This window comes from Setaria viridis, chromosome 1 (assembly GCF_005286985.2).
Source record: "Setaria viridis chromosome 1, Setaria_viridis_v4.0, whole genome shotgun sequence".
NCBI classification, from domain to species: domain Eukaryota; kingdom Viridiplantae; phylum Streptophyta; class Magnoliopsida; order Poales; family Poaceae; genus Setaria; species Setaria viridis.
In genome coordinates this window covers 36,547,144-36,574,400 of record NC_048263.2, presented here as the reverse complement: position 1 = coordinate 36,574,400, position 27,257 = coordinate 36,547,144, and the positions used below count along the sequence as shown (strand labels likewise).

At 51.7% G+C, this 27,257-nt stretch overlaps 4 protein-coding genes and 1 pseudogene across 6 annotated transcripts; 3 read left to right on the top strand and 2 right to left on the bottom strand.

Moving 5' to 3' along the window:
* LOC117837825 (zinc finger protein CONSTANS-LIKE 16) lies at positions 1 to 2,055 on the top strand. Of its 3 annotated transcripts, none has more exons than XM_034719465.2 (3): positions 1 to 1,099; positions 1,175 to 1,348; positions 1,456 to 2,055. In XM_034719465.2, the coding sequence occupies exons 1-3, from the start codon at positions 212 to 214 to the stop codon at positions 1,714 to 1,716; spliced, it is 1,323 nt and encodes a 440-aa protein (XP_034575356.1). In that variant the 5' UTR covers positions 1 to 211; the 3' UTR covers positions 1,717 to 2,055. The 3 variants fall into 3 exon arrangements, with proteins under 3 accessions (XP_034575356.1, XP_034574619.1, XP_034573870.1); XM_034718728.2 differs by having other exon boundaries at positions 1,172 to 1,348; XM_034717979.2 differs by having other exon boundaries at positions 2 to 1,348.
* Positions 2,056 to 3,960: 1,905 nt separating this feature from the next.
* LOC140221693 (putative F-box/FBD/LRR-repeat protein At3g49030) lies at positions 3,961 to 16,682 on the top strand (annotated as a pseudogene).
* A 610-nt stretch (positions 16,683 to 17,292) lies between these two features.
* Positions 17,293 to 18,517, bottom strand: LOC117842116 (protein CURVATURE THYLAKOID 1A, chloroplastic). Its single transcript, XM_034722473.2, has 5 exons — positions 18,323 to 18,517; positions 18,148 to 18,242; positions 17,926 to 18,033; positions 17,736 to 17,807; positions 17,293 to 17,582 (listed from the first exon to the last, which is right to left on the bottom strand). Exons 1-5 carry the CDS (start codon positions 18,432 to 18,434, stop codon positions 17,517 to 17,519), a joined length of 453 nt encoding a protein of 150 aa, XP_034578364.1. The 5' UTR covers positions 18,435 to 18,517; the 3' UTR covers positions 17,293 to 17,516.
* Positions 18,518 to 19,386: 869 nt separating this feature from the next.
* On the bottom strand, positions 19,387 to 20,752 carry LOC117861715 (basic blue protein). The gene is made up of 2 exons (XM_034745269.2): positions 19,918 to 20,752; positions 19,387 to 19,840 (listed from the first exon to the last, which is right to left on the bottom strand). Exons 1-2 carry the CDS (start codon positions 20,111 to 20,113, stop codon positions 19,641 to 19,643), a joined length of 396 nt encoding a protein of 131 aa, XP_034601160.1. The 5' UTR covers positions 20,114 to 20,752; the 3' UTR covers positions 19,387 to 19,640.
* Positions 20,753 to 21,095: 343 nt separating this feature from the next.
* LOC117845602 (SUPPRESSOR OF GAMMA RESPONSE 1) lies at positions 21,096 to 26,050 on the top strand. Its single transcript, XM_034726671.2, has 6 exons — positions 21,096 to 22,513; positions 23,458 to 23,599; positions 24,138 to 24,324; positions 24,777 to 25,264; positions 25,406 to 25,765; positions 25,852 to 26,050. Exons 2-6 carry the CDS (start codon positions 23,486 to 23,488, stop codon positions 25,888 to 25,890), a joined length of 1,188 nt encoding a protein of 395 aa, XP_034582562.1. The 5' UTR covers positions 21,096 to 22,513; positions 23,458 to 23,485; the 3' UTR covers positions 25,891 to 26,050.
* The last annotated feature ends 1,207 nt before the right edge of the window (positions 26,051 to 27,257 follow it).

Genomic DNA, 27,257 nt, shown 5'->3' with positions numbered 1-27,257 from the left:
TTGCGGCCGAGGTCCCCAAAAAAGAGCCATGCTGGGCCATGGCCCTCACACTCATGCACCAGCCCTAATCCGATGATATTTTCTTGCGATTTTGTCACGCTACGATTCCGTGATTCCGTCCAGCTCCAGCACGTTAGGAGCACCTAGCTTTCTGTAAAGTTTCTTGGGATCACTCCACCCAGAGGAACGCCGCGCCTGTCGGCGGCGGCACATGAGCGGCTCGAAGGCGGCGGCGGCCGGCGCCGCCGTGGGCGGCAAGGCCGCGCGCGCCTGCGACAGCTGCCTGCGGCGGCGCGCGCGGTGGTACTGCGCGGCCGACGACGCCTTCCTGTGCCAGGGCTGCGATGCGTCGGTGCACTCGGCCAACCCGCTCGCCAGGCGGCACGAGCGCCTCCGCCTGCGCCCGACGTCGCCGATGCACCCACTCTCGGCGTTCGAGGGCGGCGCGCCGTCGACGTCGACGCTGATGTCGAAGAAGCGCCAGCAGGTCGCGCCGGCGGCGTGGTCCAGGCGCAAGGCGCGCACCAGGAGGCCGCAGGTCAAGAGCGTCGGGCAGCTGCTGTCGAGGAAGCTCATCGTCGTGCCGGAGATGACCGTCGAGTCGTCGGAGGAGCGGAAGGCCGAGGACGAGGAGTCGGAGGAGGCGGCGGAGGAGCAGTTGCTGTACTGCGTGCCGACGTTCGACCGCGCCCTCGCCGAGCTCTGCTCGCCGCCGCCGATCGATGACGACTCGCCGGCTGCTGCCCCATGCTGCAGGGAGGACGCCGACGACAGCAACGTGGAGCATGCAAAGGCGGCGCCGGTGGCTGCAGAATCGCCCGTGCAGCAGCTCCCGGACAGCTTTGCCGGCTTCGGCCCGACGGACGCCGAACTCAGGGAGTTCGCCGCGGACATGGAAGCGCTCCTTGGCCAAGGGCTCGACGACGGCAACCAGCTTGACGAATCGTTCTACATGGAGAGCCTAGGACTAATGACGACGCCGGCGGAAGACGGCGGGCGGGTACTAAAGATGGAGCCCGACAGCATCGTGGTCTCCCACGGCGACATGGGTGCTCTCGGTCGTAGCCCTGCGGAGGTGAAGCCGGAGGAATCGGCCGAGGTACTGGACATAGACTTCAACTGCAGCTCGCCCACGGTGATCGATAATGACGAGGACTACTGTTTCGAACAGAAGGCGTCGGCGGCAAGCAACGGCGTCGCCGCGGACGCGCAGTTCTTGAAGAGGAGCCTGGATCTCAGACTCAACTACGAGGCCGTCATCGAGAGCTGGGGGAGCTCGCCGTGGACCGACGGCCAGCGGCCGGACGTCCAGCTCGACGACTTCTGGCCCCATCACGCCCACCACTCGGTACGTGATTTGCTTGCGAATTATTACGCTGCTCGTCGATCGATCGATCGCGCATGTGCTTCAGATTGTAACCGCAATTGGGTTCGTGGTTGTTGCGTGGTGTGCAGGGCGTGTGGATGGCCGGAGGAGGACGGCTAGGTGGGGAGGCGTTGACGCCGCGGCTGGGGATGGGCGGCGGCGGGCGGGAGGCGCGGGTTTCGCGGTACCGGGAGAAGCGGCGGACGAGGCTGTTCGCCAAGAAGATACGGTACGAGGTGCGGAAGCTGAACGCGGAGAAGCGGCCGCGGATGAAGGGCCGGTTCGTCAAGCGGCCGGCTGCCGGAGGAGCCGGACCTGCCGCCGCCGCCGCGCCGTGCGCCGTCACCTAGCTGACGATGAGCCGGTCAGGCCGCGCCCGTGTTGCCGTGCGCGTCGAGGTCGTTGCACTTGCAGACTGCAGTGCGCAGGTCCTGCGAGGCATCAGTGGCTCGGCATGAAATTACGGGCTCATCAGAATTTGTCGAAGCTCCTTTAGTTAGTTGGTTCTTCACAAGTTGCGTTCCTCTCCTCAATCATTCCGGCATCCGTGATCGAGGATCGGGACAAAATACTGCTGTACATGTGTACATTGGTCGGGAAAGCGCCTTCAGTACCGGTTCCTAATCCCACTTTAGTACCGGTTGTACAATCGATATTGCTACTTCAGTATTAAAGGTGGCCTTCCTTTAGTACCGGGTCAAATAACCGATACTAAAGGGATATTAAAAAATAAAAAAAGAAAATCCGCTGAATGGAACCTTGGCCACACCCCGCCGCTGTCCGCCCGAACACCGGAGCCCCGGCCGCACAGCACCTGAGCCTCGCACCAGAGAGGGAGGGAGGGAGGGAAGCGGCGTACTTACGCTGCTCAGCCACCGCCGCCGCTCCTCAGCCTGCCGGTTGCCGCTGTCGGATTTGAGGGAGAGGTGGCCGCTACTCCAAGATCCACGCGCTCCTTGCTCCGCCGAACCCTCCGCCAGAGCTCCACCGCTCCTTGCCCCGCCGTTGCTCCTCGGCACATGTAAGAGGTGAGGGGCGAGCGGAGGGGGGGAGAAGATGGGCGGCGACGGTAGGGGCGGCGAGGGGATCGATCTGTGTGGGGGAGAGAGGCATGGGTGAGAGGCCGGATGAGGGGGACGAGCGGATAAGTACGTGTGGGGAGGGGGATGAGCGTGGGGTGAGAGAGAGAAGGGGGGCTGACGCGTGAGGGGAGGTACCCCTTTAGTACCGGGAAGGGGCACACGAGGGGCTCTTCGGGGCTAGCCGTTAGGCCCGGTATTAATACTCACATTAATATCGAGCCAAAATACAACCGATACTGAGACTCGGGATGAATGCTTAGTTTTTCAGTAATGGGTGTTCACCTGTTTTCTTATGCTAGAGCAGTTCTCAAAACAAACCTAAAACACCACATGTGTAAATTACATGCATATTGTAATTAAGCCATGTATATATTTGCAGCAACCTTATGTTGTCGCATAATTAAGCCATGGACTGGATTGACTCGAGAAATAAAAGTTGAGAGATTTAGGAGGTGTTTGGATACGAGGTGCTAAATTTTAGTAGGGTCACATCGGATGTTCGGATGCTAATTAGAAGGACTAAACATGATGTAATTACAAAACTAATTGCACAAATGGAGTCTAATTCGTGAGATGAATTTGTTAAGGTTAATTAATTCATCATTAGCAAATGGTTACTGTAGCACCTCATTGTCAAATTATGGACTAATTAGGCTTAATAGATTCATCTCGCGAATTAGATTCCATCTGTGCAATTAGTTTTTATAATTAGACTATATTTAATACTCCTAATTAGTATCCAAACATCCGATACGATAGGTGCTAAAGTTTAGTACGGTGTTCCCAAACCCCCTTAGTTTACGTTTCAAAAGGTAAGGGCCGAAACTCGATCTCTGACAAGACTACATCGAAGCACCAAATCGGCTATTTCGCCTTTGAACAACATAATTCTTAGACATACCATATCTAACACGAATGTTTGTTTCAACATATCACCACATAAAAGTTTGATTTAGTGTTCTAGATTTTTTAAAGCAGATTACACATGATATAAAAAGTCTTTCAAAATGTCGAATGAATGTGAAATCAAAGGCAAAAAATAGTAGCTATAGCATAACTGAATGAATTTTGCTAGAAAAGAAGGAAAAGTACTTGCCTCGGCCGGTGAGTTGCTCTTACGTGGTAATGGGCTGAAGTGGGCTGATCGTGGAACCAAGTTTAGGGTGACCCTTTTTTGTATTTTATATATCTTTTAATTTAGTAGAAATCTCTCTCTCTGAGAGGGAGAGAAGGGTGAGAAGGCCATGGATCTCACTATTATTTACATGATGGATGACTTCTCTCTTTGACAGGGTTATTTTTAAATTTCTCGTCCATCGAAAGCGTGGTTATTCTGTACATTGTGCGGCATAGTTTTAAAAAGATAATGTTCTATGAATATAGATGAAGATCTATATACAAATTGTAGCTCTAGATGTGATTTACAATTTTGTAGTTCATCAAAAAAAATTTCACGTGAAGCCATTTGGGTACCCAAATCTGGGATTCGACGTTGCATTTGTAGATCTGAACATGGTTCTCGAGTGGTTTGAACTCAGCTACTGCAATTCGATAGAAAGCCTCGACATACCTTGCCTGCGGCAGCTCAGCTACATCGAGGTGTCAGGTGTCAACCTGCGAAAGGCTGAGAGTGACAGAGAGCAAAGCTTTGTATCTCCCCAGCTTTTCAATTCGTAGGTGAGCTCCATGTACCACTCTCACTAGGAGAAACTTATGATGCTGCCATTTATGCTCGTACCGAGCTTCCATTCCGCATGCCAAATCTTGAAACTCTACCATAATTTCTTGAATTTGAGGTATGTTCTCTTACACTTTTAGGTGACTATAGACTAGCATAACTATATTACAATAGTCATATAATAAAGCAACGTCACCTATAAAAATTCTCCACAATTTTTTGAGTGTTGTGATGGAGTGACCTATGACATTGTTTCTCAGGTTTCCTTTTCTGACGCTTATCAATCATTGGAGACCACCTTTACCTTGAATGTAAGCGGTTGTCCTTCCAGCAAACATATCTTGAATTGAAGTTTTCACATTTTATCTTGAATTGAAGCTACTTTCACTAGCTGTCCATGACAACACATGTATTTTTCTCAATCATTTAAATGTTCATGGTTGCTGAGGATCGAGCTATAGTAGCAATGTACAAAATAAATGACATTTTTTTTGGGTAGACATGGCAGTAGGTGGCCATGGCAAGCGGCAGTCAGAAGGGATTGGCTTGGTAGCGTGGGTTTCAACAAGGGACACATAAATGGAAATGGGCCTTACATGAGCCCATAGGTCCATAGGACTTCCTCCAATCCTCATCCGAGGCGGCGAGGTAGGGTTCACTTAGATCCTCCCACTCTTGGTATAGGCAAGGCTTATTATCAATAGCATATATGATTGAATCAATCTAGCAGCCGGCACAGCGCCGCCGCTCCAATCCTCGACGAGCCCTCTTCCTCCTTTTACATCCATCTCCGGTAAGTTCTCCTCATCTTCCTCCTCCCTCCCACCTTCTTCGATGGATTCTTGCCCTTGTCCACCGCCGTCCTATCTTGGATTCACTAAGGTTTTTTACGGTGATAACCCCACTACCTTTACCACTCGTCGACTATCTTGCACCACTCATGGCTGCCGGTGATGTACTGCCTCGTGCGCAATCCACCTCCACCACCAGTCGCTCGTTGGCTCGTGGCCCAGGGCCTCTCTAGGCCACCGAAGAATGACCCCATCTAGTAACCCCCAAACCCTAACCCTAGTCGATGGCTATGGTCGAGCAACATTGGCGACATAAGGAGAAAAAAGGTAAGGGGGAGGATGGGCCCACCCGATGGTAAGGAAGGGGTTCCAACCAAATTTGCCGGGTGTAGGCAATCGCAGTCGGCGACACAAACACGTTTTCTATCAAACTTCCCTCGGATTACGGAGAGATTGGGATTCCCCCTCCTCACTCCTTACTGCCTTCACTCATACAGGCTGTGAGTGGGAGATGGAGATGAGGCATCGTCGTGCCATGAGGCTGTTGGGCCAAATCTAAGCCCGCGGTAAGCCATTTTTGTTCCTCTTCATGGTTTTTTTTTGATATTTCAGTTTTTACCTATTGAATTCGCAAGCCTCCACCAAAATGATTCCAAATTGGTGCGCAATTCATTGTTTGCCTCTGATGTGGATTTTCTTCTACACGGGCAAGGCTCCATAGCTGTGTATGTTTGATATGAAAGCATGTTGTATTGCACCTACAAAGCTATCTTGTTCTTTTGTTGATGTCTGTATAATTGATATCGATTCATGATATGTTGCAGATGGGATAACTACTTCAAGGAATAAAAGAAGGGCCTCACGCAATCAACAAGATAAAATTTCAGGGCCGAGCCTTCCAATGGTACCGCCTAGAATTTAGTCTCATTATATCTTTGACGATTAAATTTCTATGCATTCTCCATCTCTGTAATTAAGTGCACTTTGTGTAATCATGCACTGAGCACCTAGGCTAGACTGCTAACTCTTTATAGTCATATTACCTTTTCTTTTCCAAATGGAGTAAATCATTTGATGCCATTATAATTCCAATGATGATTTTACTCTCATGTGTGCATGCAGGACATTTGGTGTCATATACATTCCCTTATGCCAATGCGAGATGCTGCCCAAGTTGCTTGCGTGTCTCGTGCTTTTGCACGTTCATGGAGAGGCCGTCCCAACCTCACCTTCAGTGAAGAGACATTTGGGTTAAATGAAAATACATGCCAAAAGGACAAATTAGTGAGATATTTCACAAACAAAGTTGACCACATTTTGAAAAACCACTCTAGGCATTGGCGTGAAGGCATTCAACCTTGAGGTTTATGCATCTTACGATGAGAAGAACAATTGTCATCTGGAGCATCTCGACAGTTGGCTTCAGATTGCTGTTAAACCAGGGATTGAAGAATTGATCCTTAGCCTATTTGGAATAATAGGCGCAAAGTACAATTTTCCATGCTCACTTTTTGCGGATGGGGCTGGAGAGTCACTTCAGTATCTTTTTCTTGCCAGTTGTGAATTTCACCCCACTACCAAATTTGGTTGCTTGAAAAGCCTGACTAGACTACAGTTGTATATGGTGCATATTGCGGATGGAGAACTAGAGTGTTTTCTTGCAGGTTGTGTTGTTGTGGAGAGTTTGGATCTCAGGTATTGCAGTGAGATAATTTGCTTGAAAATACCTAGCCTGCAGCGGCTCAGCTTCCTTGAGGTGTCAACTTGCAGCAATCTGGAAGCGATAGAGAGCAAAGCTCCGAATCTCTCCAGCTTTGACTTTGCAGGTGACCTCGATGTAAAACTATCACTTGGAAATTCACCGCAGATCAAGAAATTACGCATGCGATGTAAAGATGCCACCTATTATGCTTGTACCGAGCTTCCTTCCAAGATGCCAAACCTTGAAAGTCTTACAATAGATTCTCCAACTGAGGTACAGTTGCATTATTGATATTTTTTTATTTTTTAAACGAACCAGGCAGAAGATCTGCCGATTATATTAATAAAGAAGATGAAGTTCAGATTGGACGAAAATAAGAAAATGAGAAAAAAATAACGCAGGCACCGACAGGTTGGATTGGATCCTCAACGCATGCCGCACCATGCCTCACACGCAACTCAACTCTACAACACATCGGCCGGTTGGATTGGAACATCAACCATCGCCAAACTCCACTCCTCACAACACCTCGGTGACAGAACCGAAGCCTTACCGCAGCCCGTACCACCATACACATGGTCAAGAAGTCACCGAAACCTTACAGCGAAACCTAGCGTCAACGTAGAATCGAGAAGCAGACAACACCGCACCGAGAAGGCCACTGTCATGCAGGACCTTCCGCCGTAGTTCCGTTGTAACATCACTCTCCATCTAACAGGGTGATAGCACTGAATTCGGACCTCTCGCAAGCTGCCTCACAGTCGTCGCCACAATAACACAACGCGCGGGGGCCTCGCCACATCCGCCGTTGGACTCCTCTCTCTCGTCGCCTCGAAGATACACCGCACCACGCCCGCCGCAGTACTCGACACCACGGATGCATTTCTTTTGTTGTTGTCATAATGTTGAGTGATATTGCCCCACTCTCCAAGATCTCCATTGATTAGCCAAGGCGCCGCAGTGTGTCGACCTCGCCTCGTTGCTTCACCCTCGTACATAGCCTTCTCCGCCGTGTCAGCAAGCCAGAGAAGTCACTTGCTCTGTCTTCCGACAATGTACCGCACCGGATGGCCCAGCAAGGCTAAGAAACCCGCCGCGATCCGCATGCTGTCGTTGCCGCAAGCGCCATCCTCTGACGCAGTCCCGCACTGCACTGATCACTGCCAGGTCAGCCGCCGCGGTCCACTGCAAACAGCCAAATCTGATAACCATGCAACAACCCCTAGCCACCACCATAACTTCGAACACCTGCATATGGGCTCAGCAACACCCATTCAGCTCACCACGCGCGCGGAGTTGCCACCCTCGGCTATGACCGCTCGTGACAATTGATTAGCAGTGCCACGAATCAAGTTGGGTCTCTAGAAACGATGCCTCCAAGGAGGGTACGACGCCATTGGCGCCGCCATCGCTCGTCCAGGATTTGGACAGGGTTTTCACCCAGAGAACCCTATGCAGGAGGGTCGTAGCTCCAACATGACACCCTCAACGGGGAGACGACGTCCTAGGACACCGCCGTCATGTCCACTAGTGCGAAGGTCGGTGAGGGCTTTCACCCGGAGCAATACAACCCCTCACAGCACGTACCTGGTTCGGCACTCCCGGGCCATTGCTATGGCTACCCAGCCGAGGCGCCGCCGCCGCCACGCCTCCACTTGCCATGCCGCCGTATCTCCACCTCTGTTTCTGTCCCCGCCCTCCATTGTTGCCCATGTGCAACGCCCTCCACTACTTGCACCTCCTTGCTGACGCCGCGCAGCCGCTTGCCGTGCTCCTCCCGGCCGCTGCACTCCTCCTTGCCACCATGCGCTCTCCCGACCGCACCGTGCCCAGCCGCCTCCCTCTCCCGTCGCTGCCTCCGCAACTCCTCAGCTGAGGAGAAAGGTGGCCTGACGACGCCTGCAACACCACCTCGATGCCACCAGTGCGCCTCTGCGCCAGGCGTCCCTGTCGCGCCTCCATGGTGTCGCGGACATGCCTTGTGTAGACCACTCTGTCCGTGACACCATGCCGCCACCGTTGAAGGCACGGGAGGCCATGCAGCCGGCACATCTCACGTCGAAGGAGCCCAGCTTGGCAGCGGTGGGCGCGGGTGAGACCACGTCAGCGGCGCCCTTGGCCGCCCCCGCCTCGTCGAGGACCGTAGCTCCTCACGCGCACTAGTCGCACTGGTCGTGCCCGCACGAGGCCGGCAGTCGCCTCCCGCAGCACCACGGCCCCGCGTCACTCCACCAGCCACCTTGCCAAACCTTCAGGCCGTCAGGTCACGTCCCCACCGGCCTCCACCCATCGGGGACGCGCTGCTGAGTGGCTGGCCCTACCAGGCCTCCGCTCCCCTACCAGACCACCGCAGGCCACTGCGCCGCTCCCCCACCCGACCACCTCCATCCGTCGCAACTGCACTGCCGACCAAAGCCGCCGCTAGGACTCGCTCATCCTCTGCCGCGCTGCTTCCCGCTGAACCGCAGCTGGGCCGCGCCCCTACGAGGGCGGAGCTACTGTGCGCGTCCCCTGCCAGGCCGCCACCGCACTGCTCCCCCGTCAGACCGCCGGCCACGCGTGTCGTCGAGCTGCTCCCCCGTCTTGGCACTGCTAACATCCGCGCCAGAGCCCGCCGCTCGCTGACGAGCTGTTGGTGGAGCAACTCTTCACAGATCCGCCACCGGGGGCGCCGGATCCGGTCTCCTGGACACCGGATCTGACGGGCCCGGGTCGTCGCCGCCGCCTCCATGGAGGCGTCGCCTCGTCTTTGTTAGACTAATTCAATCGTATTGTGGTAGGCTTGCATGCTTGCATGCCACCCAAGCGTGTATATATGTATCCCTGTACACATACTTGGAAATACAATCAATATTCCAAAACTAACATGGTATCACGCGGTTACGATCCGCTTCCGCAACCCTAGCGCGCCGCCGGTCCTTGCTCGCCGCTTCCGTCGCTGATCCACTCGCCTGGAGCGCCGCCGAGCCGATCGCCGCGCCCGATCGCCCGCCCTGCCTCACCAGCACGGTCGCCGATCCACCCTCCGCCTGCCTGCCCCGCCGCTTCTTCAGCCGGGCGCCGCCGCCGGCCCTAACTCGCCATGGCAGATGCAGATGCCACGGACGAGGCTGCTGCCGCTGTGGCTGCCACCACGGCCACCGAGGAACGTCGCCTGGCCGCCGAGGCTGCTGCACGCGCTGACAAGGCACGCCGTGACGAGGAACTTCGCCTCCGCAACGCGGCTCTCGCCGAGTATGTGTTGGGATACGAGGTAGGCTACACTAGCGCAAATCAAAATTTCTACCGCGTATAACCAGGAAGAACTGCCGTATAAGGATCACGGGATTACCACTCAACGCACTACTGGTGCGGAAGATGTAGATATGCGTCGATGCAGTGAAGACGATCACGTAGTCGTACGTAGTCGATCAACGTAGTCGTACGTAGTCGATTACGTCACGTCCAGCAGCTCCTCAGCAGCTCGTCCACGTGCAGCAAGATCGCCTCCGGTGCCGCGGCTCGTCGTCGGCTCGTCGTGGCTCGTCGGCGGCTCGTTGATGGCTCGTCCAAGTGCTGCAGGCGCAACACCTCCAAGGTATCCACACGTGCAGGGAGGAAGCGTCGCAAGCTGGACTGCTAGATCCAGGAGTTGCAACAGGCGAGGGCGTGGGAGGCGCGGTAGGTGTGTTTCGCCAAAAAGGTGTAAACCCTAGGGCGCCCCCACCCCTCTATTTATAGAGGTTCCTGACGGGCCTCTGGATCCGAGGCCCATTAGCACTTCTAAACCTAATCCAACTCGAATCAGATCCGAATTGGGCTTCCAGCCCCTTAAGTGTGTGACCCTATGGGTTCGGATACGTATAGACATGGCCCGAGTACTCCTACTCGGCCCAATAGTCGGTAGCGGCCTCTAGCAAGACGTGCCAACTCCTATACGCACACGAAGATCATATCAGACGAACCATCACAACATAATATACATGCTATTCCCTTTGCCTCACGATATTTGGTCTAGCTACAAGCCGACCGCTCTTTCTCGATCCTGTGATCCGGAATCCCTTTGTAGGTTAACTCTTAACCGTACGTAGCATGGCCATGCATTTTCGGATCCGATCACTCGAGGGGCCCAGAGATATCACTCTCAATCAGAGAGGGGCAAATCCCATCTTGATTGACCATGTCTCATAGCATGCTTCTTGACAAACCCGAAAGCTACCTTTATAACTACCCTGTTACGGCGTAGCGTTTGATAGCCCCTAAGTAGGTCGATCCACATCTAGAATACATGCGACAATCTCAGGTCTAAGGACAAAGCGTATATGTTGTTTAAAGAGAGAACTACTTCTCGTGTTGGGTCAGTCCTAGCACATGTCTCCACATGTGTCCACATTATTAGTTCAACATCTCCATGTCCATGACTTGTGAAACATAGTCATCAACTAATACATGTGCTAGTCTAATATTCATGTGTGTCCTCACATGAACTCCGACTAGGGACAACTTTAGAATAACCATACAAGTAAAGAGTTTCACATACAATTCACATAATTGCAAATCAATTCAAGTAGCCTTTAATGGATATTCAATGAACACAATATACAAATCATGGATACAAATGGAATATCATCATCTCTATGATTGCCTCTAGGGCATACCTCCAACAGTATGAGGCCGCCCACGAAGCTATCTGGGCGCAGGCCACCGCCGTCGTCAACGTGAAGGCGCTCATCCCCATCATCCTCGACACGGCCACGAACACCTACACCAAGTGGCGCGGGATGTTCCTCACCGTGCTCGGCAAGTACGCCCTCACCCGCCATGTTCTCGAGGACGAGGCGTTCCCCGAGCGCCCGGTATGGACCCAGGTGGACTGCGTCGTCTTGACGTGGATCTCCAACACCGTCTCCAGCGACTTGCAGCAGTCGCTCATGATCCGGCCACGCCCCGCACGCGAGGCGTGGTGCTACCTCGAGAACGAGTTCCTCGGCCAGAAGGAGTCCCGTGCCCTTCTCCTGGAGACGCAATTCCGCAACCTCCGCCAGGACTCCATGACGATCACCGACTTCTGCCGCAAGTTGGAGACCATGGCTGCGTCCCTCACCGAGTTCGGCGACCCCATCGGAGATCGCCAGATGGTGCTCACCCTTCTCCGTGGCCTCAGTGGCAAATACCGCCACATGGTGTCCATCTTGAAGATGCATCGCCCGTTCCCGACGTTCGCTGAGGCCCGTACGCACCTGCTGCTCGAGGAGATCGACATCGATGCTCGGCCACCGTCCCCGCCCTCGGCCCTCGTCGCCACGACGCCCGCACCACCGGCTGCCACACATGCCCGTCGAGGCGTGTCCGCGCCTGCTGCCCCTGCCCGCAACGGCCAGCTAGGCGGCCAACGCAACGGCCGCCGCCGCGGCAAAGGCGGCCGCAGCCAGCAGGGCGGTCAGCAGGGCGGCCAGCAGCCGCCCACTACTGCCTACGGCGCACCAGCCCGCAGCTATGGCGCACCAGCAGGTGGCCACGGCTCCCAGGCAGCGCCGTTCCCGGGGCAGCACCCGTCCTTCGCCCATCCCTAGGCTGGGACGCTCCAGATGTGGCCGTACGGCCGCCCACCACCGCCTCCACCGGCCTTCGCCGCCGTTCCTCAGTACGGCGCACCATTTGGCGGTGCCCCCGGCAGCGGCGTCTATGGCTCCGGCTACCTATACCCCTACGGGGGAGGTGCCCATTCGACACCGGCATTCCAGGGGACGTCATATCCGATGCCATCGACGCCCTGGAACCCCGTCCATGGAGGTGCATGGAACCAGGACTCTCTGGTGCAGTCTTTCAACACCATGACCCTCAACCCCCCGGCATCATCGGAGTGGTACGCCGACTCTGGTGCCGGCTCGCACATGACTGCGGACGCTGGTAAACTTTCCACCATCTCCTCGCCCACATCCTCTACACCTTCATCTATTATTGTGGGCAATGGTGCTTTACTTCCTATCACTGCCATCGGATCACATACCTTTTCTTTTCCACATCGCAATCTAGTTCTTAACAATGTTTTAGTTTCTCCACATATCATTAAGAACTTGATTTCCATTCGTCGTTTTACCACCGACAACAATTGTTCCATCGAATTTGATCCGTTTGGTCTTTCTGTGAAGGATTTACAAACCAGGAACGTGATCGCTAGGTGCAATAGCTCTGGCGACCTCTACCCGTTCTTTCCACCAGCCACCAGCACCTCCGCATTCCTCGCTGCACCCACTTCGCTATGGCACCGTCGTCTCGGACATCTTGGGCGCGAAGCTTTGTCTAAACTTATTAGCTCCAGTGTTATCTCTTGTAATAAAGATGATCTTCTACATTTATGTCATGCTTGCCAGCTCGGGCATCACACTAGACTTCCTTTTGGTTCATCCAACTCTAGAGCTGCAAATAAATTTGATTTGATACACTATGATCTTTGGACATCTCCCATTGTTAGTGTGTCTGGCTATAAATATTATCTTGTCATTTTAGATGATTGCTCACACTACATTTGGACCTTTCCGCTCCGCCTAAAATCCGACACGTTCTCCACTCTTTCAAACTTTTTTGCATATGTTCACACGCAGTTTGGCATCACCATCAAGAGTGTCCAGTGCGACAACTGCCGCGAATTCGATAATTCCCTGGCCCGCACGTTCTTTCTCTCCCACGGTGTTGCCCTTCGCATGTCGTGTCCCTACACATCCCAGCAAAATGGCAAGGCCGAACGCTCTATTCGTACTATTAATAACATTCTGCGTTCTCTCTTGTTTCAGGCGAGCCTTCCTCCGGTCTACTGGGTTGAGGCACTTCACACCGCCACATACCTCATCAACCGGCTACCCACCAAAACCCTCGCTTTCTCCACCCCTTTCTTCCACCTCCTCTCCACCCAGCCCTCCTATGAACACCTCAAAGTCTTTGGGTGTGCCTGTTATCCCAATATGTCATCCACAGCACCCCACAAACTTGCACCCCGTTCATCCCTATGCGTTTTTCTCGGCTACTCCTCGGAACACAAAGGCTATCGGTGTCTCGAACTAGAGTCAAATCGCATCCTCACCTCTCGACATGTCGTTTTTGACGAATCCTTCTTCCCTTTCGCCGACATGTCCACCACACCCATGGCATCCTCCGCCTTGGACTTTCTTGTTGACGAACAAGATCTCACCACTCCAGTCCCTGGAGTTCGGTCTGTGCTTGCAGGTACACCAGTCACGGCGCCGCACGACGCCCTGTCCCCTGGAGCAAGGACGCCTAGCCACCACGGCCCAGGCACGGCCGGACATGCCCCGACAAGCCCTGCTGCCCCCGTAGCTCACGCACGGGTTGCTGCCAGTAGTGCTCAGTCGGCGCCGCGCGCCGCGTCGATCCAGCCGGCCGGTGCTGCTGCCCCTGCACCTCGCGTGCAGGCTGCTGCCAGCAGCACCGCGGCCGCGGCAAGCCGGTCGACCAACAGCACGCCCACTGGCCGCACGATGGCCACGCGGCCGGTCTCCATCGCCCCCGTCGACAACGCGCATCCCATGCGCACGCGCGGCAAGACCGGCATCGCACAGCCTGTGGATCGCCTCAACCTCCACGCTGTGCCCATGTCGCCACTGCCGTCCTCTGTCCGTGGGGCTCTGTCTGATCCAAATTGGCGCTCCGCAATGCAAGCTGAGTATGACGCCTTGCTCGCCAATGACACCTGGAGTCTTGTGCCACGGCCTCCTGGTGTCAATCTTGTCACCGGCAAGTGGATTTTTCGTCACAAGCTCCTTGTAGATGGTTCTTTGGATCGCTACAAGGCTCGTTGGGTTCTTCGGGGTTTCACACAGCGGCCTGGTATTGATTATGATGAGACGTTCAGCCCCGTGGTCAAGCCCGCGACAGTTCGAGTGGTTCTCTCTCTGGCTCTCTCTCAGGACTGGCCTATTCACCAGCTGGATGTGAAGAATGCGTTCTTGCATGGCACCCTCACTGAGACAGTGTACTGCATTCAGCCTGCAGGCTTTGTGGATTCCTCTTGTCCAGATTTCGTCTGTCGGCTCAACAAGTCCTTATATGGTCTGACGCAGGCTCCGCGTGCTTGGCATCATCGGTTTGCCTCTCACCTTATTTCACTTGGTTTTGTTGAAGCAAAGTCAGACACTTCATTATTTATATATCGACGGGGGCCAAACACAGCTTTGTTGTTGCTATATGTGGATGACATTGTTCTCACTGCTTCTTCTGACAGCCTTTTGAAGCAGATTATTGGGGCTCTCCAGCATGAGTTTGCTATGACAGATATGGGTCCTCTTCACCACTTTCTGGGTATTTCAGTGACACGCTCTACTGGTGGTTTATTTCTCTCTCAGCGACAGTACTCTCAGGAGATTTTGGAGCGAGCCGGGATGAGTGAGTGCAAGCCTTGCAGCACCCCTGTTGATGTACACTCCAAATTATCCGCAGATGGACCTCCTGTCGCTGATTCCAAGCAGTACCGCAGTCTCGCTGGCGCCTTGCAGTATCTGACCTTCACCCGTCCGGATATTGCTTCTGCCGTTCAGCAAGTGTGCCTCTACATGCATGAACCCAGGGAGCCTCATCTCGCGGCTCTCAAGCGGATTTTACGGTACTTACGAGGCACTCTCTCACTTGGTCTGACCATGCGCCGCTCGTCACCTACAGAGCTTGTTGTCTACACGGATGCAGACTGGGCTGGATGCCCGGACACTCGACGCTCCACTTCTGGCTACGCAGTGTTCCTAGGTGACAACTTGGTATCCTGGTCCTCCAAGCGTCAGCACACGGTCTCGCGATCCAGCGCTGAGGCTGAGTATCGTGCTGTGGCGAATGGCGTAGCTGAAGCCACCTGGCTACGACAGCTACTGTTCGAGCTTCACCGCCCTCTTCGTCGAGCCACTTTGGTCTATTGTGATAACGTCAGTGCAATGTATCTCTCCAGCAATCCAGTACAGCATCAGCGGACGAAACATGTGGAGATCGACCTCCACTTTGTTCGTGAGAAGGTTGCACTTGGTCATGCTCGGGTCCTTCATGTTCCCACGACATCACAGTACGCTGACGTCTTCACCAAGGGTCTTCCTACCTCGCTGTTCCAGGAGTTCCGGTCTAGTCTGACCATTAGCGATGCCCATGATTAGACTGCGGGGGAGTGTTAGACTAATTCAATCGTATTGTGGTAGGCTTGCATGCTTGCATGCCACCCAAGCGTGTATATATGTATCCCTGTATACATACTTGGAAATACAATCAATATTCCAAAACTAACAGTCTTGACCCGGGCAGGAGGTGCCCGTCCAGGCAAGAGAAGCTCCCGCCGCCGCCTTCCTAGCAGGCAACTGGGCTTCTGGTGCCCTGCTCCGGCGACGGCGAGGTGGAGAGAAGGCCGGGAGGGGGGTGGCGGCGGCGGGCGTCGGGGGTGCCGCCCGAGTCGCCCAGAGGAGACGACGTGGGGCCTTCACCCATGTTAATTTTTCACTAAGACAGTAGCTATTACAATATTGATATTACAATATTACACTAGCTATACATTTGGACATAATTGGATTTGTCATCTTTTTGGAGACAGTCAATGCACCGATGTTGTCTAGCCAATTCCTTCACCTCAAGTTCTTGGCTATTATTGTTCTTGATGAAATGGACTATGATTTTCTTTCACTGGGTTCGTCTTTCTTTGATGCTTCTCCTTCCTTAGAGACTTTCTTTGATGCTTGTCTCAATTTTTGATGATGAACCTCCCTCAGCTCTGCAGATGATGCCACGGCACCATCATGACAAGCTCAAACGCGTGGACATCACTAATTTCACTTCTGCTAGGACCTTGGTTGAGTTAGCATGCCATATTGTTGAGTCTACAAAATCACTCGTGCGCCTTACATTGGACACCACTAAAGGTGGGCCTAGATGCTTTGGCGAAAATCCTTACTCATGCTCTCTTATTAGAAGCAGAGATGCAATCCTTGAAGCTGAAAGGGCAGTGCAGGCTGTGGAAATGTATATCAAGCCAAAAGTTTCCTCTACAGTCGAGCTGAATGTTGTGGAGCCCTGCAACCGGTGTCGTGCCACTGAACTTTAGATGTTATCATATCATAATTATCAAATGTCGTGGTTTTTTAAGATTATTAGTTCTATAGTGTCGCATTATTATGAGCACTGTCGGTCATTAGTCTCATGGTTTTTCATCACTTAGGCATCTTAATTAGGGGATTTGTCGATGCTGCTCTAAGTGTTTAATTGTTCTTCACGGACTGTTTTTCTCGTTAGTCATTTTGATGCCCATGATTATTGGCAAGGATCTGAGACAAAACATTGTGGCCTACAAATTACTACCTGGGTTTCAACGTTTTCTTCGATCCTGTATCATGTGGCCGTTGAGAAGTTATGGACAGAATCACTTTCCGTTTTGTGGCATCACAAAAGGTGAGCGGATTAGATCTGATATCCTGGTTCTACACATCAGTGAGCTTTTCATCTGGTTGCGCAGCCTGAATGAGAAGATGCATCCCGATTCAGACCTCACTGTCATGTCTGACTCATCTCCATAGAAATTAGGATGCATCATTCCCTTAAAAAAAAGAATGGCCGAAAGCGGTCAACCGAGATACTCTCAATAGACATTTTTTTGGGTTAAAACAAGTCCAATGGGTTAATACTGAAATAAAAGCTACGCATAAACACGCCATTGGTTGCATGTCATCTAATAAACAACATTGATTGCAAAATTAGGCGATACAAAAAGTGGTACCCTGACATAACAAAGTTTGTACATCGTCTCTGGCCCATCACAACTAACCTTCTTGGGACAGAGTCTCTGGTGACTCTCCAGGTATGCAAGGTGGCAAAACGCAAAGGGCAGGTAATGGGCTCTCGAAAGAATCATCCAAAAAAAATTCACGGGAGCCGCATTTTACTACTCTGTCCCAGCAATCCTTTTCTTGAGTGACTCGATGTCGTCAGCCAACTCTTTCCTGCTTTCCTGCAATCGAATGAGTAGTTGAAGACGTGTTAAATTTACAGTGTTTTTACTGCTGTTACTTGATGCTCCTACCAAGGCAGGCTAATTTGCATGTTCGAAAATCTGAAATTTCGACTACAACTATGGAGGCAGTAATCCCTAATCGCATCGTACCTTGAAGAGAAGGTAGCGGTAGATGAACCATCCGGTGTAACCGAGTCCGACAAGCTCCATGATCTTGGGAAGCTGCAGAAACCAAGGACGAGCTTGTCAAGCTATATTCAAGTAGTCAAGTCGCGTATCCAGAGTGATTATTGGACTCCCAAACTCAAGCATCAGCCACACCAAGATCACCAGGGCATACCAGAGGCACGGAGTTGACGGCGCCGACGATGACGGACGTGAGCCAAAGAGCGACGACGGCGCCGCCGGCGTACGTGACGACGGTGCTCTTGTTCTCAACGGCGTCCCACTGGCATAATCAACAACATGTCCGGTCCGATCGTCAAATTTGAGTCATTTTGCTTACCGTTCAGAACTTGTTGCGAAATGTCAATACATGCCATTTGAGCCACGCCGCACGTACCTTGGCTTTCAAGTCGGCGATGAGCTCGTCGCCGCTGGCGGCCGAGGTGTCGTCGGAGGAAGCCTTCACCCGGAGCAGCGACAGCCTCGGCGCATCTGATCGAAATCATTTTGAATGGAACAGTCAAATGCAGCCGCTGAAATTTGCCAGAAGAGGAGGCAAGCCAATTCACTACCTTGGAACCGGAGAGGCGACGACATGCTACGCCGCGGGAGGAGGACGGAGGGCGGCACGGCGGCGCCGACGGCGGCGAGGCGCGCCCCGCCGAGAAGCGCCGTGGCGGCCATGTCGGTGCCTTATCGCTCGCCCTGGCGCTTCGCGGGCCTCTGCTTCGCGTTCCCCTTGCCTTCAGTGGCACAGTGAGGCTCCTTTTCCTGCGTGCCCGTTGCCCTGCGTCCACTTCCTTGGATGCTTTGCGCGGGAATCGGCCACGTGGCCGGACGCTGTGCTGTGATTGGCTGCATCCCTATCTGAAAAATCTGTGGCTTGCCCTTGCCTCCCAGGATTTCATCCGTTGGCCCTCCTTGCACCAAGTCATCGGCCGGTTGAGCCTCAAACCGGCCTGGTGGTTACGAATGAGCGATGATCGGTAAAAGTGCACTACGTAGTCTGTTCGCTTTAGCTTATCAGCCACCGACAGTATTTTTCTCTCATAACAAATCAGTCGTTTCAGCTTTTCAGCTGACTTATAAGTCCAGCTGAACAGGACGACTCCTATTTGGCTTTGCTGGTGATGATTGTCCCTACTAGTTCGTACCGATCTTGTACATGTGAGAATATGCGATGTGCAAACCCCAGAGCCTCAAACTAGCGAACCCCGTGTGACACAGACACTAGATCTTTGACGGTGAGACAAAGAAAATAGTTGCAACACGACTCGAAATTTAGGAGAAATTTCATGGCGGCTCGGCAAATTCACCGACTGCAACGCGCACCGCCGCCCGTGTGACGCTGCCACCATCTCATTATATTGTGCGCGCGCCATGGGCACCGAACGTCCTTGTGGCGGCCGTTCGGGATGGCGATGAGTCCGAGCGATATGGTTTGCGGCGCGTGCAGATTCAGGACACGGGGTCACGGGCTGAGGGGACATGCTCCAGAGCTCCAGGGCGTCGCGAGCCGCCGTGCCCGCTAGGCTCGTGTCCCGTACGCTGAGGCTGAGCCGCTGGACCCTCTCTCCTTTCGGGTACGGTGGGTCCTTTGGCATTTCATTCCGCACGAACAGACGAACTTTTCGAATGAATTTAACAACAGGTGCTGTATTTCGCAGCTCACAACGTCACAAGTCACAACCAAGCTGACTCACAGAGCCACACTAGTTGCACACACATACCACAACAACGGCAACAAACACGGAGCCTGGATAGCATCACAAACAACGACACGAATACACGATGAGCACGCACGCCACTAGATAGCATCAGATTTTTCAGGCTCCCACGAAGCTTAAGGCCGGATTCATGGGAGCCAGACGGCCCGGCCCAGCCCTGCCCCTACACTGCCCTGACGGCGATCTTCATGCCGGCCTGGCAGTGCCCCCGCACGGTGCAGACGAAGTAGTGCGTGCCCCTGCCGAGCCTTACCTTGTCGCGCCCGCTCCGCAGCACCTTGGCGCCCCTGGGCACCACGCAGCTCCGGTACGCCGCCGCGTCCACCACCGCCACGTCGTGCACCGCCCGGTTGTACCTGAACACTGCGCGCGCAGCCGCGTAAGGAAGAAGCAAATGCACGGAGGGACGCCGGAGCAGCTTGTCGTCAAATAGTACTTACCGAGCTGGTCGCCGGCGCGGAAGGTCCTCCCCTTGGCCCACCGGTCGACGTTGAACTTCCAGCCGCCGTAGTCGCCGACCATGTGCGACGCCGCCGCCTCGGCGATCGGGGCGCTCGACGTCGCCACGAGGAGGGCGATGATCAGGAGCGCCGCGGCGAGGCCGCCGCCGATCGCACTGCCTCTTCCCCGAGCCATCACTTGTTCACTCACTCGGGCGCAGCTAGCTAGCTTGTCGGTGACGATCGAGTGATCAGCTTGGTTGCGCTTGCACAGGAGCAGCAGTAGCTGACACGGCGCGGCTTTTTATAGCGCGTCCAGCCGCGGCGGAGGCCGGTGGAGACGAGCCGCGCGAGAGTGGAGTGGGTGCGTGAACCGGCGCTCCTGCAGCGGCAATGGCGCGTTGTGCCGGTGAACGCATTGGCAACCGTGCTGAAACCTGGGTAGTCGGTGGGCGCCATCGATCGAGCTGAGAGACGAAACAAAAAAAGGCTGAGCCGCTGCTGAGCTTTTCGAGAAGTAAAATACTTGCTCGCAGAGGCATGTCGCATGTGGCTGCCTGTGCTAGGGGCACTTGATGCCTGCCGGGTTTTGCGTGCGCGGCGCGAGTGCATGTCTCCGGATTCGAGCTGAAAAATTCGGTGGCGCCGCCGGTGAGTTCACGCGAGGACTTTGCGGGTTAGCTGAATCTGAAGCAAAAAGCTCTGTCATTTCAGCCTCCGATCCGATACCATAACTTTCAGTTGATCTCATTCTCGTCGAAAGTTTGCTGTGTGTTTTCCTTTCCGGAGTGGATTCTGCAATCTGCATGACTGCATCTCTCCATGCAGCTACTAGTACATTTATATCAATATCGGATCGTGCAAAAGTTCTCTAGTGAAGATGCAGGCTTTGTCTGTCAGGGACCTAAAACGGCAGCGAAGTCCTCATTGCGGTGCTGGAAATCCATCTTTCCAGTAAACTTGCCGTGGACGCGAAGTGTTATTATTGCTGCCCGTGCATGGTAACCTTCAGGCTTCAGCCAATGAATAAGAGATCCAGATATAGACCTGTTGCATGGCACGAAACTTATCCATGGAAACACTCATCAGAGTGGGTGAATCATCATAAGCAGCGCATCGACACGCCCCGTGTTTTCCTGCAGTAGTAGCCGCTGTTCCCGAGCCAGATATCTGTCCCGTTGCCAGTATCCGCGCATCATCGGCGTTCTGATGACTTGTTAATAATCTCGATGATGCATGCATTGTTGCGCTGCTGATTGCCGAGTGCGACGAATTATTGGGTGTGCTTGATCGGCTTTCGCTTCGAGATGTGGAGCGCAATGCAGGGGCGCCGGCTGTCTCACCTGGATGTCGCTGTTATCTCCGATGGCAGGATGCGAGTGAATCGCGCCGCGGTACATGTGGCTCTGCTTTCTCAAAATTGTACACCAATTCTTAAATGAAGGTGTTGCAAATCATGATCACGCCGGCATTTTATTATGGTGCTCAACATCTGAAGGTGATTTATGTTTTTTTTTTGTTTGAGGGACTGCAGGTGATTTATGTTTTTTTTGAGGGGCTGAAGGTGATTTATGTTGTAGGCCGTGGGCCAACATGTCTGCGCCAGAGTCACGGGCTTGGCCCTCGTGTTGAGAAAAGGTTGGCTTCAAAGGCTAAATGGTGAGGCCTATAGTTGTCCATTCGTGCTGCACAGTCCGGTCTGGCACGGGCTCGACAAGCCCCAACCATCTTCATGCCGGGCCTGGCCCAGCACTATGCCACCACCTTGCCGGCCCACGGGCTGAGCCGGCAGCCCAAGCATGGGCCCGAAAAGTTGCGGGCTGGCCCGAGGCATGGCGGGCCCTCCCGGCTTGCTCGCCGCTCGCCATGGCCGCCACCAAGCTCACCGTCGCCGGAGGGAGGGGAGGCGGCTGCCGGAGGTCGGATGGGAGGTGGCCACCGGAAGCCGAAGGAGAGACGGGAGGCAGAGGCTGGAGGGAGAGCACGGAGGGTTGACTGCGCCGTGCCGCCACCCACCAGGAGGGACGGAGGGAGGCCAGGTGTACCGGCCATCGGGAGCCAAGGGAGGCAGAGGCTGGAGGGAAGGAGGGCGGGGAGCCAGCTAGCCGGGGCGTCAGGGTCGGGCATAGGCGAGGGAGCTCCATGGGTGAGACGGTGGGACTGGGAGAGCCGGAAGGTGAGGACTGAGGATAAGGTTTGACCAGAGATTGAGGGGAAGGTGAGTTTAATGGGCCATCCCAGGCCGATCTATAGAAATCGTGGTGAGCCGGCTGCCCGTCGTGCCGGGGTGACAACCCACGCCCGGCACGAGCCATCGGGCCGGGCCAGCCAGGCCCAAAGGATCCGGTGACGGGTCGGGCTAGGGCTGGGCAAAAAATGGGCTCCGTGCCGAGCTAACCGGCTGCGCGCCGCATGGGCATCTACAGTGAGGCCCAGGAATAGGCATCTCGTCCTCAAGTAGTAGTAGCTCCCAGTCCCCAGAGCGGTTCGAGTCCTCGAGGCAAAAACAAATCATTTACCGTTACAAGCCCCGAGGCCGTCGACAGAATCCTAAGACCTCCGGCGATCGCCGCCGGAACGGTCGCCACCATGACGGGTCGGTATCAACCGCTTCTCTCTCTATATATCTCTCTATTATGCAGTCCAGCTGCTGCAGGATTCGGTTTGGTGGGGTGGGTTAGCGATGGGTCGGTCGGTCGGGGGGATTGAGGCGGAGATGCGGGAGAGTGCGATCGTACAAGTCTCCTGTTGTATTGCTTGTTTCTAGGCTGTTTGGATTTGCGTCAAGGTGTCACGTTCAATGGTGGTAATGGATTGATCACTGACACTGATCATGTTAGAATACGGAGATGGAATGGATGTTTGGAGAGAATCGATAGCAGATTCTGCTTCCGTGCTGCCACTTGCCAGGAGGGAGAATTGTAGGTTTTAGTAACTATCTCTCTTGTAACATCAAATTTTAACTCTGTTGCCATCGAATTGGACACACTGTGTTGCTATCCTGGCTTTGGTTGGAGCTTGGAGTAAAGGTGATGCCATGGTGGGATTGTAGTCTGTTCCTTTTTACCCTGGGAAACTTGAGGAATCGGATTACCTCTGCCATGGTACATAGTGGCCATTGTGATTAGACATAATCACAATTCATTTTAGCTTCAGTCAATTTGTGTTTGTTAATTGAATTTCACTTGGTTCATGGCCCATATGCTAGTGTCTGTAGTTGTAAACCAGCACCATCATTGGAACTTATGCATTAGTTGCTTAGGTGCATAGACGAGGTTTTGAAATTTTAGCATGATTATGCTTGATTTATATTTCAGTGAGTCCAGTTGTATATGGATGCGATTTCGAACTGCTGGTTTTTTTGTGTCGCTATATGAGGTTTGCTTCATATATCAAATTGTTGGGCCTTTGTGTTACCTGTAATATTTTTTAAGCTTCGTACTCGGTCTTTCCAGTGGAATGTATTTTATATTCCGTGGTTCTAATGGATGTTATATTGCTGTTTGCGTGTATCCACCTAAGCATATATGTTTGTTGCAGGCCTTCATGGCTGATTGACTGCAAAAGAATGGCTTCAAAAATTAAAAATGCTTCTGGACCTACACAGCATACCACATATACATGGAACAGCAACCCAACTAAGGAGTGCCCAAAATGCAACCACATTATCGATAACAGTGATGTAAGAATCTTACTCTGATATATGTAAGTAGGCTTAGATTCGGTATCTTATAACCTCTGTCACATTTGACATATCTAATTGCTATTACTTTCTTTAATGTTCTATATATCCCCTTCTAGGAATGTCCAATTTGGTCAATTGCTTTAAGAACAGGCATTAAACCCCTGAAGTCTGTAGAGCTATTTTCACCTTGATGGCGGTATTAGTAATTATTTTGCCACATAATCCCATTTGTAGCTTATGTGGATTTCTGTTTTCTCTTTTTCTATAACGAATGATTATTCAGTACATATATAGTACAACACGTTTCTCTGAAAACCACAATTGTGTAGAAAAACCAGATGACATACCTGCCAACGCAAGACTAAGAGTATATCATCAATGCAGTTGACTAATTTCATTTCCGTAATATAGTCATGCTTATGAAACCAATCTTTGTCTCTGCTAATGATATATAATCAGCAGGATTACATTGTTCATTGTTGCAATTTTTTGTTTATCATTCTGATTGAATAGTTGTATGTGATTTTTGTTGTAGATAGTTGATGAATGTCCTGGTTTGCCTAAAGGCGTGAAATTTGATCCATCAGACCAGGAATTACTGTGGCATTTGCTAGCGAAAATTGGGAAAGTGGGTGTCAAGCCTCATCCATTTATTGATGAATTTATTCCCACCATTGATTCAAATGAGGGCTTATGTTATATCCATCCGCAGAAGCTCCCAGGTAAGCAAACATGCCCACTGTCAGAGATTATCTAGTAAATATCTTGTGCAGCGGGGCCGGGGGGGGGGTACTTTTTCTTCCCAGCATTTTTATCTTCTGTTTTCAGTGTATCTTCTCGTTCTCTTAATCTCTTAATATCTTTGCACTACCACCTCTTCAGGTTCTTAGACTAGCAGCCCATACCCACAATGTAGTGCCTTCTCTCCCTGTGGTTTTTTTGGGTCAACTGGGGCAGGTGCTCTGCCTTCTTATTTCAACAAGTGCTCACTGCTCAATGTTGTTATTTGGGGGAAGGATAGAACATCACCATTTCCATGAGTATTATTTTCATTCTTAAGTCTTACCTACTGTTGCTGTGGTTCATAGCCCTGAGTTCCTGTCCTTCCACCAGAGGAGTAATTTGGCAACAGATATGCCTTTAAGTTTTTTGAATGGATAACCATGTGCTTCAGGAGTTAAGCAGGATGGAAGTGTATCACACTTCTTCCACAGAACATTTAAGGCCTACAGCACTGGGACTAAGAAGCGTCGGAAGATAAATACCGATGAGCTTGTTGAGGTTCGATGGAATAAGACGGGCAAGACAAAACCAGTAGTGATTGGTGGAACACACCTTGGTTGCAAGAAAATAATGGTTATGTATGCGAGTAACATAAAGGGTGGAAAGCAAGAAAAGACTAATTGGGTGATGCACCAATACCATGTTGGCACTGGGGAAGATGAGAAGGATGGTGAATTTGTCGTCTCAAAATTATTCTATCAGCAGCAGCCTAAGGCCGTGGAGAAGAATTCGGAGGGCATGGGTGAGCTTTTGGAACCAGTATATGCTGCAGTAGATTTGGCTGCTTGTCCTCCATTGATGGACTGGTCTGCTTTGCCCTTTGAAGAGGGCAATAGTAATCAAGAAACTGTTCAGAAGTCTGAACATAATTCTGATCAGGTACCAAGCATCAGCATTTGTCTTGAATATATTCAGTTCGAGCCTGTCGATACAATTTAGGACCTTTTATGTGATGCTATTTGCAATATGAATTGGCAACACAGATGCTTTCTCCATAACTTTTTCTGAACTATTATGCAGACAAATAGTCATTGTGAAGTAAAGGACAAAGAAGACACTAACCATCCTGCATCTGAAAAGGTTGAGGATCAAGATAGCCACCCTTCAGAGGATCCAAAATGGTGGGAGGGCGAATCCCAGTTTTTAATGAACTCTCAGCAACTTGCAGAATGCATGTCAATTTGTGATGAGTTCCTTCAGAGTCAGAATTCATCTGGCAGTGGAGACGAGCCTGGTAAGAGCAGGCCATGCCTTGCTGAATATGCCCAGTTGCCTGCAGACGACTTGAAAAAGGATATCGAAGAATGCCAGAAGCTGGCCGACTCAGATAACACAAACATGGAGCCTGAATGCACTCCCGAGTTTCGACTTAGCCAACTGGTAAATTTAGCTGGCATCCATCACATACATTTTCTGTTTACCATTCGGCTTATCTTGTGCTGACTATCTTGCTTGGATTTTCACAGGATTGCTTTGCGACAACGTGGTTCGAAGGGAAAATCTAAAGATGGTTAGAGTGAGGAAGCGCCACTGTTGCGAGGCGACAGAAGAGGCATACATCACTTTTGTAGTAGTTGTCCAGTCAGTGTTTAAGTACTGTAATTGCTGTGAACAGAAAGTCTGAATACTGTTTCAAATTGATCTACTCCTGTTTTTTTTAGTTAATGAGGACTCCCTCTGTGCTGACTATAGCGATGTGTGCCGAGAAACCCCTTGTTTTGGATTGTTCCCCATTGTTAGCCCATGGTCTCTTCCCGATAGCCGATTCCCGTTTCTAGCTCAGGGGACATTTCACCGGATGGTAGCAAGAATGGTGTGAATGCGTGATTCGCTTCGTGACAATGGAGATGTTCATGTTTCGACCTATGACGCGTTAGCAACCACCAGAGACCGACTGAAGTTAGACGCGTTGCCTGTGCTGTAAAAGTATCTTGGGTGCTTGCTCACTCTTTGACCCGATCCGAAGGCATCTTCCACCCCGTGGACTTAAAACCGTGGCCTAACAAATTCTGACTAACCATTCTAATTACAGAGACAACAATTATATAAAGTCACAAAATAGTGGCGCACCCACCTATATTTGAGTGGTTCTTGCTGAAGGTCTTTTGCATGAAAAACGGCTTTAGTTATCCCCGGATTCCATTTTTATCCCTCCAAATATGTGTAGATGAAGATGTTCATGGGTACACACTCATCCTTATATTATAAACGCACACATTATTTGCTACTCTTATAAATATCTATGTACCACCATATTTTAAAATTGACAAAGTTACTATAATGGCCTAGTTGCCCGTCGGTATTCTTGTCTACCACGGGAAGAAATCCCTGGATCCCATTTAATGTAAGATCCTACTCAAAATAGTTTCATGCCATTTCATTATATTTGTCTTTCAACCAGGAGAGGAAGGAGAATTAAAGAGTATGCTAACAAAAAGGTAGAGTAATTGTTCTTTTCTTTTACCATGTATAAAATGAGGTGAAGAAGATAGAACATTCGTATAATATCTTATCGTTTCCTAAATGTAGGTCATTTAGCAATTTTTTTAATTTTGATCAAATTCATAGAAAAATATGTTAACACCTACAGCCCAAATAAATACACTATTTTATAATAGATTTAATGAAAATAATTTGATGTTATAGATGTTGCTGTTTTTTCTATAACTTTGACTAAAGTTAGAGAAGTTTAATTTATAGCAAGTTTAAATGACCTATGTTTTGAAAATGAAAGAGTACTGGGTATGCAAATTTTATTTAAACTCTTTAATGAACTGTATCTGACGGTGACAAAAAAGAATAGGACAGCGACCAAATATCAGGAAGAGAGGGCGTGCAAAGTGGCTAACCTAACAGACATCCGGCGTATCAC

What these genes read in the sequence shown, in the direction of transcription:
- LOC117837825 (XM_034717979.2), top strand. Translation starts at nt 212, where the DNA reads ATGAGCGGCTCGAAGGCGGCGGCGGCCGGCGCCGCCGTGGGCGGCAAG. An exon ending in CCCATCACGCCCACCACTCG is followed by an intron (nt 1,349 to 1,455) that starts GTACGTGATTTG and finishes CGTGGTGTGCAG; the next exon opens with GGCGTGTGGATGGCCGGAGG.
- LOC117842116 (XM_034722473.2), bottom strand. Translation starts at nt 18,434, where the DNA reads ATGGCCGCCACGGCGCTTCTCGGCGGGGCGCGCCTCGCCGCCGTCGGC. An exon ending in CCGTCAACTCCGTGCCTCTG is followed by an intron (nt 17,808 to 17,925) that starts GTATGCCCTGGT and finishes TGGTTTCTGCAG; the next exon opens with CTTCCCAAGATCATGGAGCT. An exon ending in ACCGCTACCTTCTCTTCAAG is followed by an intron (nt 17,583 to 17,735) that starts GTACGATGCGAT and finishes ATTCGATTGCAG; the next exon opens with GAAAGCAGGAAAGAGTTGGC.
- LOC117861715 (XM_034745269.2), bottom strand. Translation starts at nt 20,113, where the DNA reads ATGGCTCGGGGAAGAGGCAGTGCGATCGGCGGCGGCCTCGCCGCGGCG. An exon ending in CCGCGCCGGCGACCAGCTCG is followed by an intron (nt 19,841 to 19,917) that starts GTAAGTACTATT and finishes CTGCGCGCGCAG; the next exon opens with TGTTCAGGTACAACCGGGCG.
- LOC117845602 (XM_034726671.2), top strand. Translation starts at nt 23,486, where the DNA reads ATGGCTTCAAAAATTAAAAATGCTTCTGGACCTACACAGCATACCACA. An exon ending in ACATTATCGATAACAGTGAT is followed by an intron (nt 23,600 to 24,137) that starts GTAAGAATCTTA and finishes TTTTTGTTGTAG; the next exon opens with ATAGTTGATGAATGTCCTGG. An exon ending in CCATCCGCAGAAGCTCCCAG is followed by an intron (nt 24,325 to 24,776) that starts GTAAGCAAACAT and finishes CATGTGCTTCAG; the next exon opens with GAGTTAAGCAGGATGGAAGT.